This window comes from Rhea americana, unplaced genomic scaffold (assembly GCF_003343005.1).
Source record: "Rhea americana isolate MKP2758 unplaced genomic scaffold, rheAme1 scaffold_150, whole genome shotgun sequence".
NCBI lineage: Eukaryota > Metazoa > Chordata > Aves > Rheiformes > Rheidae > Rhea > Rhea americana.
This window is the reverse complement of record NW_028185595.1, coordinates 2240661-2256734: the sequence shown is the minus strand read 5'-3', so window position 1 is coordinate 2256734 and position 16074 is coordinate 2240661. Positions and strand designations below refer to the sequence as shown.

The window sequence follows — 16074 nt, the reverse complement described above, 5'->3', positions numbered from 1 at the left end:
TGATTCCTTAATGTTATGCTGGAGCCTGTCATTCCTTTTTCCATAAGCCACATAGTATGTAATGCTGCATTTTTCACTGTGTTTGTGCTCATGCATGAAGGTATTTTACAAAAACAGACAGCAAATGTTTGACAATACAACAAGAAGCACTGAAGGAGCAAGCCTCACCTTACAGAGTACCCATGTAGGACAACACCRGAGGGCTAGGAAACCTTGCTGCAGAGCAGACAGTTTGGTAGCAGCAACCAGCTTTGACTCCTTGAGGAGGGCAGAACTGGGCAATCACTGTTATTAAAGTGAGGGTGATGGGAAACACTGGTGTCCACCCTGGTCTGTCAAGGACAGAGTTGTTGCACAGACCCCCTATGATACAAGCACTGGACAAYAGGGGTCCCAGCACTGCATGACAGTAGCGGCCGTCGAAGGTATGCACAAACTCTGCATATAGCCCATTGCGATTCACCAAAGGATTGCAGCCTGGATTGCCAGGTAGATTAGGTTTGAAGGCATAACACAAAGATTTCAAAAACCATATATCTAGTTCAAGTAAAACATTCCATATGTGGTGAAAATGCAAAAGAAAGAATATATGAAAGCCCCTACAAGAACAGGAAAGAAAGGGAGAACAGAGAGGAACTTCTCCTGCATGCTCTCCACCAGGTGAAGACACTGTGCCTAATCAACACAATCATTTAAATGCCAGCTGTTCCTCTCCCTCTTGTTGGGGAAGGAATGCTGCTTTCTGATTTGGCTTTTGTAACATTTTGCAAATGTGGACTCAGCAATCGTATGTAAAGTAGTGTAATTGGGTTAAATAAACCGGAATTTTAAGGAGCTGCACATATGTGTGTTTTCTGCTTCAAGCTTCCCACTCAACAGGSTGATTGACACTGCAGCACAAAGACAGAGTAAACTCGAGTGGAAGAACTCTGAGAGAAATAATTTATTTTATAGAAACATTCACCCTTCATTTGAGATTTTAGGACAGCACGAAACAGAAAGAAGAAACACACTTCAAGACAATCTTTCAGTCTGAAATGGAATTCTTTACCACTAATGCTTGGGATCTCATGCCCGTTTCTCCAGCATCCTCTTCACTTGTGACTAAGATTGTCACAAGATTAATGGTTTGATTTTTCCAGAAACGCCACTGCAGTTCAGCCAGGCAGTTTGCATCGCTGGCATTTAGTGTCTTTGCTTGGGGGTGGGCAAAAAAGGCTCCTAACAGGCTAAACCCTGCCAGCTGGAGCTCTCTGGTGGTCTCTTTTCCAAGGGAGAGTGGTACAAAGACACTGTCCTGGCAAGCTGTGAGGAGGCYGCTCCATGATGTTCCTCTCAGGCCAACGTAAAAGCATCACTGATGGACTGAAAAGGGCAACGACCTCCRCCCACTGCCTGGTTGGCTGAAGTGTGAGTTTCTAGTGTGGAGTTCTTAAAAGTGGGGAAGGAGGTCTAGAAAACTATCTTATACGTTTGGGCAAGGTTCTGCCTTCCTCATAAAAAAAAAAAAAAAAAAAAATCAGAGAGCCTGATCAAATGCATTTCAAATTTTCAGTGGCATTTTGTAAAATGTCTGCTAGTAATATATATTGCATATTCCAGAAATAACTTTTCCACACACAGAATCTGCAGTGGTTTTACCAAGTCCAGCATCATGTGCTGACATACCTGAATTGATTTAGGTAAATTTTACAGGATTGGGGGGAGAGGAAGTTATACTGAATTTGAATATTCTGCATCYGATATAACTACAGCTCTATTAAACAGCTGATTAGCATAAAGGCATCTTTCAGCGTGGTTCTCTCTTGTGATAGGCACAGCACTGTAGTTGCTGGGGTACCATGAAGATGATACGGGATGAGGAACCTGAATGGACAAATAGCAGTTAACCACATTTTAGTGATGCTACTCCCAGGTATGCTGTAAACCTTACAGAGCAATTTCCAGTCTCTGACTGTGTAGCATCACATACGGATTAACAGCACTTGTTGTGTATATCGACCCTCTAACCCCATCTTGGTTTTCATGCAGGTAAGAAGAGCAGCTCCATTGCCCTTGGGCAAAAGACCTCTCCCAATTTTCCTGTGATTATGTGCAGAATTACTGCTGCCCTTCAGTTCTGAAGAGCACCTAGTATATCCGTCATGGATAATGCATGCAGCGACCCCTCAGATTGAAAGACTTGTAAGAACGTATGCTGTGTAGGCTGAGACTTCAAGAATAAATGGGAACCTAATGTCAGGTTCTYAACAGTAAAAGATTACCACGTTAAAATCCATGAAAGCTCCTGTTAGATTGCATGCACATGTGTGCATACACTTGTGCATTATTGTGGTACATACTCAGAAAGGGAGGCACCTGCCTTTTGTAAAACAAATTGACATACAAAAAAGGTTACAAAAGCCACAGCATTCATGTTTTCATACTGATTTTTTTTTGTCAAAATGAGCATGGGCATAATGCATTGTTTTCTCTGTACATAATAATGTATTCAATTTTCTCCACTTAGTCGAACAAAATCTTCACTTTATTTCAAGTAGATGTTTAAGACTTTTATTATCATTAATTATGTGTATTACAATAACAACCAAATTAGTGCCCAGTGCATAAGGCCCTGTTGTACAACCAGATGTTAAAAAACAGCCCCTGCTCCAACCAATGGCAAATGAAATCACAAAGATACAGAAATCCCTTTGGGGTCATGTCTAAGCAGACAAGTAGAGAGCCAGGGAACAGGCAGCACAGTGGTATGGTTTCTTCATTTTTGCGTAAAAACTGGAAGAAGAAAAAGGGTCGGTGCRTCATGCTTCCCCGTTAAGCGGTGGCCACAATGCTGAGATCATAAGAACCATTTTCATGCTTGCTGATCATCCTAATTTCAAATCTTGCTCAGTAGGATCTTCTGATCCTTTACTGAGAGTAAAAATGTGTTCTCACTGAGCTCAATAGTGAATTTCCCACTGTCTTCTCTGAAATGAAAATTTTGAGCCTGTTCTCTATCTACTTTCTTTTCTAGTGGCTGTGCATACAAACCACAAAAAGAAGCTACAGAGAGAGAAGAAGAAGAAGGGAGACCTGCAAATAGCTAGTTTACCCAGAGTTGGGCAGGAAAAATCAATCCATCCTGCTGGGCTGTGATTAAGGCTGCCCTCCTCGCAAAGTCTCCAACCCAAAGAACCACCTAAACTGTCCTTTGCCGCTTCCCGTGCAAAGGCACAAGTGGGGCTGATTGAGTGGTGTCCTGGATAAGTAATTTTCAGGAAAATAAGACTGAAAAAAAGAAACAAAGTGGGAAAAGTCCATATCACCTTGCATGAATCTGATGTATGTCCCTGCTTCCTTCTCCATGTTATACCCGTGCAAGGTGATATAGAGTTAGGCCTAATGAAGTTACAGATCCCCATTAAAGGATCCAGCAGGAAAGGCAAAACACTACCACAGATAAGACAGCCTCAGTTACACACCTTCAAAGGAGTAGAGGTTACAATAGCTTGGGCCATCACTCAGTGGGACAACCTACCCACCTGAGTCTAGGCTAGGCTCTCTTAGTTTTTTCAAGTCCATGCAAAGATGTTCACAGACCCTAAAGTAAAGTAGTGACTGTGAATGACCTGGGAGATGCTGACAGGCCTGAGAAACACAAAAATACACTATTCTGATATTTTCTTTGCTGTATGACTAAACAGGCCTTGATGGATTACTCTATCAGATGCCAGCATTTCTCAGAGACTTCTGAAGCAAGTTCAGGCAGTCTACAGGAATGGTGATCTGATATTTAGCAAAATGTCATCCACGATTGTAAAAGGCATGATGCCTGCCAGAATGGACCTAGTGAGACTCCTTCTCCCAGTGCCCAAGAGACAGCCTTGCATGCTTGGGCTGAACTTTAAATCCCAGATATATAAATAGTTTGGAATTACTCTCCTGAGAGGTGAAGGTGGCTTTTCAGTTATGGATGAGAAGTTCTTTATGATGTGGTGGTCACTTTGTTAGCTTTATAGGTGGTCTTCACCCTCAGAGCACTACTATTGGAAAGAAAGCAGCTATTCAGTGAATCTCTTGGCTCTAAAACCTACCTGAAAAGGAATCCTCTCTAGCTAGAGATCTTCAGCTAAAAGAGTCAAGGCAGATGAGATCACACTAGGTAAAAGATCCCTTAGCTATCTAGTAGGAAATGTATGACAGATCTTTCTGAAGGCTTGGACTGAAGATAGCCTACTGTGAGCTGCACTCACATGTGCAGGAGAATGTCAAAAACTATTCCTTGTCAGGAAAACATTAGAAATGTCATCTTTTCATGTTGGGAGTTCCCCAAGTCTTTGTTCCCTTTACCCTTCTCCTCACAGTGGCTGGTGGAGGAGACTAAAGGATACAGGACCTGAACCAAATCCAGTTGAGTAGCTGAGACTCTCTACTAACTGCAATTATTATTATTCTTTAAATCAGATCCTTCGTTTATGTAGCTCATCAGCTCTTAGTGTGAGAGTGGTTAGACTCTGATTTCAGCCCAAATAGGCCAAACTCTGGGTCTGTTTCCACACTGCCTAACTAAATCTGTGCTTACTCATGAAAATATCAGAAAGAATGACAAAATTGTCTGGGCAGATGAGGGAATGCATGTCTGACTCTGACCAAATTCTCCCTGTTCAGGTACTCACTCCCTCTCTCATAACTCAGGAAATGTCTACAACTAATTATCTTAGATCCCTCCTCTACCTGTTAGCAGCTTGTACCTTAAACTTCAGTGACATTATTTATCCAACAAAGTGTCAGGCAAAGTTTACTCTTATCTGCAACTTCAGGGGGTTGAATTCCTTTGGAGAGATGCAATATGGAAGAAGTGAATTAGGGTCCAAAACTATAAATATTCTTTGCTGAGAATTTGTTTGATATGCTTTTAAGGCATATCAGCTCTATTGTACCTGTTATTGTGTGCTCCGGGAAGCACTGTACCTATACATACCTACAAGTTAATAACAGACTGACAAGGATCTTGACTTTTGTACTGGTTTAAGACCAGAGTGTCTGTTCTCTCGAAGAGCAATGGGAAGGGCTGAAGCCATCTGATTCTCTGGAGGAGGCAAAGGTCAGCAACGGCTCTAATCTCGAAAGCAAAGGTGACCATCACTTCCTTCCACCACCCAAGGTATCAAGGAAGCCCGAGACCCAGCCAAAGGGTTCACCTTAAACAGTTCCAAAATTTCCATCCAGGAAAAAATCTGAGGCAGTGCTGAGGGGCTGCTTTCAGTACGCTGCTCCACAGTGTTATTCATACTCCAGGAATACCCTGTACGCCCAGCAATTAAGGCTGCCCTCCTCGCAAAGCCCCCAACCCAAAGAACCGCCTAAACTGTCCTTTGCTGCTTCCCGTGCAAAGGCACAAGGGAATGGGGGGTCTGTGGGGTGCCCACCGCACYGCCAAGGAGAGAGGCACAGGGTCCTCCCGACCCATGCAGCTCCTTCTGCAATGGCAGCAGCACACCTGGCTTCATGCATGCTTGTGTCTATTCCCACCAGCAACCTCCACAGCAATAGCATCACAGGCACGGGCACCAGCATGGTCCTTTCCATCTGGAAAATTTCCCGGGAGACACCAGGGGGTAGCAACAGTCACCGAACGAATGAATCTGCTGCAACAACACGGGTTTTGGCAGCTGGCCCAGCCGTGCATCCCACCACAGCCCCTCGCGGGCTGCCCTTCAGCGCCTCGGCCCTCGGCCGTGTCCTCGCTGTCACACTCGGAAGGACACCGGTTGACGTCAGTTCAACACCTTCTCCGAGAAATGTCCCAGCTTCCCCTCCTCTTGCACGGGCTGCGAGGCCCCGCCGTAGCGGCGCCTGCCGCCGCCGCCGCCGCCGGCTGGGCTCTGCTCCTGCGCCACGGGGCCGCTGGGGCGCCGCTCGTAGGTGCCGGCGCTCTGCAGCCCCCCGCCGCCCGCGCCGTGCACCTCGGCGCACTTCTCCTTGTACTGCTGGGTGTTGCCGGCAAAAGTCTCGCAGCGGCTCAGGTTCTCCTCTTGCACGGGGCTCCCCACGTTCTCGTCGGTTATTCCGGCGGCCGCTGTCCCCTCCTGGGAGTTTTGACTAACATAGACAACAATGATGTCTCCCTTGAAGTTCATTACTTGTCCGCTTGAAATGAAYGTGGAGTTACTGTTTCCAGTCACATTTCCTGGGGAAGCGGGGGGAAAAAAGAAGGGACATGTGATTAATTTTTTCTCTCACGAGATGAACGTTGAGCACAGTGAATTTAATCCAGTGTGATCGCTTTAATTTTGTTCCCTTGTTTTTGACCCGTGATATAGAGATGCTCTTATAATCAATGCCTTCCACTGGGCCCTTTCATTATTTCCATTTTTGCCTCCTCAGGACCAAGCCTGTCACCTATGGGGAATCTTCCTGGAACATTAAGAAAAGTTTTCTCCCTAAATTGAGCTCCTGGAAGCAAGAGATATCACAATACCTCATTCTCCCATTACCTCAGGGTAGCCAAGCTGGTTCCATACTGCCTCCACACGCAGTTAGTTAGGAAATCGTTATTATTTCCAATTATAATAATAATTTCCAATACACACACACACACACACACACACACACACACACACACACACACACACACTCCTAGATACCATATTCTTTTTTCCCCTTAGTAAAGAATCAATCCTATCATGTGGAATAGATAGCTAGTTTATTGAATAAATATTGAAAGATTTAAAATAGTAATGTCAGGCCATACTGTCACAGTGTCCAAATAACATGGAGCTTAGTGTATTATCTTACATTCTTCTGATCTTCTATGTAGATAAACTCCAGTACACATGTCACGCTCTCCTGGGTTTATCTGGATATRTGTTGACTACAGTGAAGAAGCAGAGTCCATACTGTAGTGACCTAACAGAGTTACAACATACCGCTCTTTCAGAAAGCCTGCTGGCCTTTAGAGAACTCGCAGTATAAATTCAACCCTTCTGTCATTTAAGAACTGAGTCACTGACTGAAGTGCTTGAGCAGGGRGGTTGGACTAGATGATCTCCAGAGGTCCCTTCCAACCTTACTGATTCTACGGTTCTACGATCAGGCTCTGGGGGTTTATAAACCTCCGTTAAAGTGGAAAGAATATAACTGAGAAGAACAAACTTTYCCCAAGTTAAAAGACACTAACTAAAACAAACTGCAACCAAATCAAAGATTTAGCTCCATCTTCCTAGCTTATGCACACTCTTCCTCCAAAGTGTTTTTCCTACTGTGCTCCACGTAACCATTACTTGTGGATTGATCTTAAATGTTTTCACAATTCTGTGCATTTTCTCAATACTTTCCTCACTACTTAAGACACTGGCATTTTCACTGCAGCTGAGCATGGCCCTGCCCCAAAAAACATTTCTGGCAGTCAAAGGTGATGTTTATATACCACAACTGGATTTCAGTAGTGGTAAGATCTGTACACGTTCATAGCTTAGGCTTGGTAGCACTTAAGCAGCTCTCTAATAGGCCCYTTCAAGCAACTGTATTTATTTTAGTTAAACCACTACATTGCTAGATTTTTGTTTACTGCTGATTACCATGAGGTGTGAATAAGTGTTCTCTGCAGGATTTTTTTTTCTGCCAGCTCTTTCTCCTGTATTCAGTTCATTTTTTTGCTATCAATGTGACTCTCTGTTACACATAATCAGGGTTCAAAATAACTGTTTGCCTTTATACAGAGTGCTTGCTGCTCACAAAATATATTGCAAAAGTTTACCAGTGTTCAGTAGGAAATCAGGAATTTAGAAATTTATGTGAGAATGGGGAAAAAAAAGAAAAGGGAGTTTTAACACATTTATAATGTTTAGTTGAATGTGGTCTGTAATTCTTCACTGCTAGATGAAGACACCATGCTCAGAGATGAATATTGGAAGCACAGAAAATGGTCATGAGAGCTTCCTGGAATGTGCTAAGAAATGTGCTTCCAACATGGAAATATAAGGGACACCTTCAGAGGATAAGTGAAGGCATCATGCTCTGCAATATTTCAGCCTTTTGATCTCTCCAGACTACCTGCTGATATTAATTACAATGATAGACTAATTTCTGTGGTAATTATTCACTAAGGACAGGAGCAATGCAAGTGATTAATTTTGTCAGAGCCATCTAATAGCATTTAAATGGTCAGAACTGCTGAACCAAGCTGCTTTGGGATTTAGAAACAAAAGGCTCTGTAAAACRGTGCTAATAATGCCAAGATCGCGGGTTCGATCCCYGTATGGACCACTCACTTGAAGCTTGGACTAGATGATCTCCAGAGGTCCCTGCAACCTTACTGATTCTATTATTCTATGAAAACCATCCCTACTCACGAGTTGCCTAAGTCTTCCTAAGGCTCATGCTTAGTGTTGGAGTTGTACTCAGGACTCGAGGTGCTCACGAACCAGATCTTCATGTTCAGACTGTTTCCAGGCTTGGAGGGATTCAAAAGACTGTTTGAAGGCTTAGATCCATCTTTGATGATAACCTCTGTAAGCGGTGCCTGTACAGAAGGTTACCTTGATATTGCAGGATTGTCATAAGTGGCAGAGTTCTGCAATTTCTCCTGTCATTTTGAATGTTAAGGAATTAAAAAAAGTTTCATGGAATTACCTAGTGCTTCTCCTCCCATTTTTCCATTCACCTTCTTTTGTGCAGTTGTCTCTCAGTACAACTGCATGCAGTGGCTTCAGTTGCTTTGAGAAGCTGTACAAAAAGTTATTTTGTGTGCACCTTATCCCTTTGGGGCACTGCACAAGATACAGCAAAATGACAGATGCTGCTACAGCTCTGCGTGTGGCCCCAGTGAGGACTGGGGCATGGTTGGGTGAGGAACCGCTTGCTGAGCCCCGTCCCAGTTCACATGCAAACAGATGTCGCCAGTGGAGCACAGCAATTCTGCCAGCAGAATAAGAACACCCTGCCAACACGCTGTATTTACTATGGATTAACTAAATGGACACTCTCGTATCATTTACCGCTCTAACAGTACCCCCTGGCAGTCATACTTAGCTTATGGGAAACTAGAAACACTGTATATTTGCCCAGATTTCACCAGATGGCACTATAGCATGTACGTACCTAAAGGTACAGATGCAATTAAAATCATATATGAAGAATTATGCAGCATATCTAAGAAAGTCCTTTCCAGCATGTCACTTAAATCCAAGCCTTCCTGTTTTCCCTACCGTTCCTACATATTTTCTCTTCCTCTTCTTGTTGGATTTGAAAAGAAAAGCAGTACTTCTCCAGTGCCAGATACAACTTGACTTTCAGTTGTACCTCAGAGTCATCTTCCACGAAAAAATCTTATGTTCTTTTTACTAGCTTTGAGTTTTTATTTATCAGGCAGTAAATCTGTTTCAAGATTTCAGGAAACTGAAGCAATAGAAAGAGAATCAGCTCTTAGAAGGATTAATACTGCAGCACTTTCAGATTCCTGCTTGACACGTATGTTTAGAAGGGAAAGGCCATGTCACTTCGGGGCTTTGGCAGATTGACAAGAATATCTGTGAGAAACTTCAAGGCACTATACAGTTTTAAAGAACTGCTTATGGCTGCTATATGTATTACAGCAATACTTAGATGTCCCAGGCAAAACTCAGGTCCCATTATGCTTGTCAATACACAGACATAAATAAAAGTAGAGCGTCTCTCTTTAAGAGATTATAATCCAAAATGACTAATAACACATGACAAGCAGATTGCAGACTTTTATACTGAAGAAGAGTCTGTGGGAGGAAGGTTTCATTCAGAAAGTGTTCATTACTTCCCTTCTGCTAGTTTTGCTTCAGTGTTTTTTCTGTTGTTTTTTTTTGTTTTCTTTTTGTTTTGTTTTTTCTGATTTCTTTTGACCATTAAAAATCATTTATTCAGTAACTGTGCTTCAGGGCAGTTAAGGGGACAGAGCACTTTTGTGTGGAGAAGAAACACCTGTATGAAATTATTCTCAGGGGAATGCTTACATATGAGCAAATTTAAGAGAAAGTGCTAAAAGCAGATAGCTGGGAATAATCTTTTGGACCAACCACGGCCACTCGGTTACAGCTTCAGTTGGGGCGTCACTGACCACCATATGATTCTAACTGGACTTAAGCCTAATGACGAGAACTAAAAAGCATGTGCAGACTGTCCAATGGAAGAATGTCCATCTGAAAGCTGAGCATCCCTTCTCAGCTCAGCCTTTGGGCCACTGTCCTCTCCTCCTCCTAACTTCACTCTAATACACACAAACTGCTATCACGAAAACGTTTCCGTAACAATTGCCTGGCCTCTGCAGTGGCAGCCAGAAGATGGATTTTGCGTTGCTGGTTAGATCAGCACAGGATGATGATCCCTCATGGTGCTCATGCTGTTTGCAAAATTCACTGCAAATCCAATGGCCTTGCTATTTCATTTTCATCTCTCAAATAAATTCCAGGTCTCATTTTGTTCTTCCCTCCTTCTCCTAAATCAAACCCTTAGAGTAATAATGAGCTATCACTGAGAATAATCCCACATGACTGCGTATAAGTCAAGCCTACTGGGCTTACCAGATGCTGGTGGAAGGTCTGAAGTACTGTTGTTTGTCCCTGAAGTGCTTCTTGTATGCTGCTGCTTTGTGTCGGGACCATCAGAAGATGCATCTTCCATACCACGATCACTTGCTAGAGTGCTCTGACCAGCAGAGAGAAAATGCAAGCCACAAGTGCACTGTGCATAAGATCCAATTTCTGGGGAGGTGGAGGCACTGTCAACAGTTGCACAGTAGGGTTTACTCCACTTTCTGGGAGATTCCCTGTATGAAATGCCACACCTCACACAGATCTTCTCCGAGTCATGGTTTGCTGGAAAACGATCTGTGTCTTTGTTGTCTATTTCCTTTGGGCAGCTGTGGGCATGCTGGCAAGATTTCTGAAGATATCTGTCTATAGCAGCATGTGTACCATCCATTTCGGAGGAAGGGTCAGAGCCCCGAGCAACAGATATGTCCTCTGTGCTCCCAGTCCCTGAAAAGCACTGATTTAAGCTATCATTCTCCCCTATCTCCACTGGTTCTGAAAATGATGACACAGTTTTACTGTCAGGCCGACTCAGTAAAGATAAATAATCAGCAGTATTGAGATCTTTATCCATATATTCATCTTCCATGGGAACTGGTGGGAAATGGTCATCATCTGTCTCAGACACCACAGAAAACTCTTGGAGGTTCCCTGCCCGCTCGTGTGGAGCTGTCTGTGGGCTGCCGTTCATGCACAAATGGTGACCGCTGGTGCAAGATGTGTTTGCGGGGGTAGAATAACCAGTGGGACCCAGCAGGCACGTTCCTTCAGAAATCTGGGGAGCAACAGCGTTTGTTATACTGGTGGTAACAAACACATCTCTGGGAGGCTCCTAAATGAAGTCCAAAAGAAAAACATCTTTAATAAATAAATCAGCAGAAGGTTATTTTCTAAACAAAGAAGAAATAGGCAGATTGTAATTCTTCTTTGACGTGTAGCTGCTGAGTGTGAGCAGCACCAGCTGTATTTGAGTCTTGAAGTATAATTCTATCCTGTTGCAAAACTATGACCAGTGGTGTTGTACTCAGTGGGTATTTGGATAAAAATCTGGTGGCCTGGGAGACAGCAATATTTAATTATGAGAGAGAGTTATTGTTAGTTTTTCAAATGGCCCTTGACAGTCAATAAATCTATAAGATTCATTGCATTCTGCTGTTCCTTACAAACCATCAATAGAATGATACTAAGGTCTAATTTGTTATAGGTTTTTTGAATACCCTGAATTATCTGTGTTTGAAGGGCTGTAGACCTGTGAAGGTCCTATTGAGAGCAGAAACTTTATATTGGTTTATATTGGCTATATGTAGGAAAAAAATGGATTATTTCAGATGACCCAGGACAAGCTAGAAAAAAAWCCCTCACATATAAACAAGGTTGTTTTAACCTGGAGTAAGTTAGGACAATAAATACAAAAGCCTATGATGTCACTTTGTCAGTACTTTTCAAAGTAAAGCTACATTTCTGGTTGCAGCTCCACAAAAAGTGTTGGAAAATACTGGAGGCGGCAGTGAAGAATTCCCTTCAGTACCTGCAAGTCAGGCTGTAATGATGGGTAGCTGCAAATTACTACCCACATTTTGTTTTTAGCATTTGTTCAGTTCTTCCAGGATGGAGAAGAGCATTTAAATGCTGCGGCCACTAACTGCTGCCGTTTCTCCCTCCATCCCGCTGCCATTGCAGGAGGCTGCACGGACAAGTGACATGAGACAAAAGAGGAACTGCCTTCTCAAGAAGTTTCCTTTGTAGTAATAGGATTTGAGTGTTGCAACCACTCAACTAGATAAGAGCTCCTGGACTGGCCTGGTGGGGAGAGCATGCACTGGGGACCTGAGACACTGCAGTCTGTGTCCTTGGTGGAAATCAGGCACAAGTGCATAACAGCTTGAACCTGAATCTCCCAGTGTTTCAGTCATAGGATCTGGGGCTGTTCTGCAGCAAAACATTTTGGAAGGTCTTTCTTTCTTTCATATCCGAGTGGACAACAAGGATTTCTGCAGGCGTTGGAATTAATGGGTCTCAAGGATGTTCCCTTTAATTGACGGATCTGTGCCTGATGTCTCCCATGTGTAGTATTCTTGGCTTTGCCCCAAATCCAGGTTTCTCTGATATGTAAAAAGATGCAAAGTCCAGCTGAAGTTTTTCCAGCTCTTAGGATTTATAATGGCTCTCTCTTAGGTAGAATCTCAGATATTCAGTAACTGGGGGGCTTATGTTGAACTTTCTCCTCTTATAAATATTTAATCATCACAGAGACTATTAAAACTGGCTGAAAGCAGAGAGGTGGTTCAGAAGCAAGGGAAGTTACTGGACATTTCATAAGCCTCAAATTCGCAGGAACCAGACTGAAAAAGCCAAAGTTACAAGGTTTTTTGAGAAACAGTAAACTTGTTTTCCAGCCAAATGTTAATGTGGAGGCTACTGCCAGGGAAGTGGCAGGAATATAATAAAGAAAAAGCATAAGCAGAAAATTGTAATGCCCTAGACTTTACCTTTGTTCCTTTTATTTGGCTGCACACTTCGTTAGCCCAGTTCTGTAGATCTGCTGTAGGGAAAACAAAACAGCAGCTGTAATGTATAGCAGGCACTAAAGCTGGCCACAGACCTAAACACATACAGCTATTCACAATCCATAATATTACATTAAACATAAACCATCAAGGCTGTGTTTACTGACTGTTCAAACGTCCCAGCGGCTGTCTAGCCGAGGATTCATTGTAACTGGAATAGGGATATATTCTTGTGGAACAAATGTTTCCAAGCTCCCAAAATAGATCACAGTTAAACTGTGTTCCACATCAAATGGAGTTTCTTTCCTGGTCATATGTCACCGAGCTATGAGTGGCCCGATCCCGACCCAGTTGCAGCCGTACAGTCTATTTCAAGAGAAGTCACATGAATGGCCCAAAGACCATTCTCAGACAGCAGCAAGGAGCCTGGAGGGAAGAGGGTAAGCCACTGAAACCACGGGATGGCAGGCTCAAATACGGCATATTCCACTTAATCAGGATGTGCTTAATTGGGAAATTCACTTAATCGATGTATCTTCAAAGGAAAAGCTTCAAATCCAACAATACTTTATAGCAGAGACCACTACTTAACCGAAACATTCTTCTTGCTTTATATCTTCGTTTTCAGGAGATTTTTGARGGGCTCAGGTTCTGTGTACATTTTAACCTTGTGCTGGTTTCATATGTCTGCAGACAGATCAGCTACTTAGCCACTGCCAGTTCCCAGTAATGAGTCTGTTCCCCTGATGTTAAGTCTGCACATTTACCATCAGCTCCCAAGCAGGCATGACTTCTTTCTGAGCCTGCAGGTCCCTGGGGCTCTAGTTAGCAGGATTCACCACTCAAAGGCAATGAAAGACTGTCACTGCAGAGCAGCAGGGCAATAGGAGTGTCAAATAAAGAGCATTCCCCTGAAACCTGCTCTGCATCTCAAGTATTTGGTTTGCAAGGAGAGTCACCATTTCCTCCAGCCCATCCCAGGAATTCCAGATTTAGCACAACCCATGTTTAGTGTGGCAGAGGCAGCCTATTTCTAAAACACAGGGTAAAACATACTTTACAAGAGAGGGTTGCTCTCTTCCCTTCCACAGCTCCTAGAACATTTCATAAATTCCTAAGGCTTGGGAAAGACAATAAGACAAAAAAAAAAACATTAGGAAAAGCTTTTCAAGTTCAGAGGGAGAAAATAAAAAATAAAGAGAATAGTAAGAGTACGTCCTTGACTATGAAGACTCAAGGCTTAAAACAAAGTCGAGTAACTTCTGTGAGTATTTCCCTCAAATTCATAATATATTCAAAGCCCCAGCAATATCTAGTACATTTTCCTAGTATTTTTCTGTTTTTCTGTTTTTACTATTTATTCTGCTCCTKCTGGTATTTCTGTAGTACCTCATCAGAGCTTTGGCCTTCAGATGAGAAAATTGCCTCCATCATGTCTGCAAATACACATCAAGCTTTTGTCTTGAGATCTGTATTTTAACTAATCCAGATGCAGATTTCAGGGGAGGAGCRGAAGCGGGACAAAGGAGCTAGGAGGTGGCGACAGACCCCCAAGTCTTTGCCCTCTCCGCTCCGTCCGGGGGTCTGCCGTGCCCCCAGCACTGGCCCTCCCTCATCCACAGTGCAGCTGTGGGCGCCCCGCGGGCAGCCACCTCGCTGTGCAGGCTGCAGGAGGATGCCAGAACGATATGCATTGTGCCTAAGTGCAACATGCTCCCTGCCCTAGAGGAAAGGAATGGGAAGCCTGGCTTTGCATTGGTTAAAACACATCCATACGGACAGACATGGGGATAGCACAGAACTTCCAAAACGGCACCTGAGTTTCTTAATCCAGTGGTTACCTGTGAAATCAGAGCGCTCACAGAACCATGCAGCTGTCACATTCACAAATACCATTAGCCATAATGTACCTGTGAGCTTTTTTCCCTTATTCTTGTAGTATACGATGAAGATGACAATGCCAATTAGTGCCACAAAAAACAAGATGACAATCAACACGTACAAGATCCTGCTTGTTCCTGTAGGGCATAAAAAAGATAGTACTGTCAGCAAACAGCTTATACTCAGCAGTGTTACAATCTTTGCTTATTTTATCTGCTTTTCCATATTTTTTTCCACAGAGTCTTTTTTCTTCCTATTTGATTTTAGATTTCTCTAATAAGGACAATAGCTTAAGCGCTGGTAAAATTCTGTGATAAGTAGCCTTACTAAGGGCACCTTGTGCAGAGCCATCTCAGTGAAAAATAGAGTCCTAGAYGGTGTCTTAGAGAGGTGTAAGCCAGTGAGGCTCCTCTGAAAGTCCCCTTGCAGTCTGCCAGCCCACAGGCTGTGCTTGCTCTGCCTCAGGAGAAGGGGGATATGTAGCTCATGGGGATTATAAATTTCAGCCAGTAAAATTCAGCTTTCATCTCAGACTGTGAAGGAATGCCATGGGCTAGGCAAGCAGTCTCCCTGGTAGCATATCCACATTGGAGAGAGAAAAGGGCAATGGGCAACAAGGGACTTAAATTCAGCTGTGTCCATTAGTATAAAAGAAGCATAGAGATAAGCCGGTGCCTTTATATAGATAATGTGTGTATGGAAATTAGCAGGTTGAAAAAATGAAAGAGCTGTAAATGTGATGGAGATCATGGGTATTACAGTAACACTGCTCACCATGCAGTGTCACTGAGAGGTATAAAGCACTATTCAGTATACTGGTCATCCTTAAGTATAAAGTCATCTTTAAAGGCTGAATTTTCAGAAGAGCTCTGTCTTGGTCTACAGCTGCTTCTCCTAGAGTCATCCACATGGGGAACGAAGTTAAACTACACAAAACATAGTAAACACATAGGTACTTTCTAATGAATAACCTGTAGGAGGACATATACCATCTTCTGGTTGTTCAGGCATCTTCCGTTCTGCACAAACTGCATCTGACTTGTCAGTCCCAGGGACAATTTCTGCCATTCCCAGAGCTGTACAGCTAAAAAAAGAAAGACACAGAAGCTAGATACTCAAGCAAGGAGGTCTGTCATGGCTTT

At 43.2% G+C, this 16074-nt stretch overlaps 1 protein-coding gene across 1 annotated transcript in view; it reads right to left on the bottom strand.

The window, feature by feature from the left end:
* Positions 1 to 2548: 2548 nt before the first annotated feature.
* The window catches only part of TNFRSF11A (TNF receptor superfamily member 11a), a 30337-nt gene continuing 16811 nt past the window's right edge, over positions 2549 to 16074 (bottom strand). Inside the window, exons 6-10 of the mRNA XM_085299586.1 lie at positions 15922 to 16016; positions 14962 to 15069; positions 13034 to 13086; positions 10536 to 11376; positions 2549 to 6172 (exon numbers count right to left, since the gene is read on the bottom strand). Of these exons, the coding sequence (XP_085155712.1) occupies positions 5760 to 6172; positions 10536 to 11376; positions 13034 to 13086; positions 14962 to 15069; positions 15922 to 16016 (1510 nt within the window). The 3' untranslated portion in view covers positions 2549 to 5759. The remainder of the gene's footprint in view (positions 6173 to 10535; positions 11377 to 13033; positions 13087 to 14961; positions 15070 to 15921; positions 16017 to 16074) is intronic.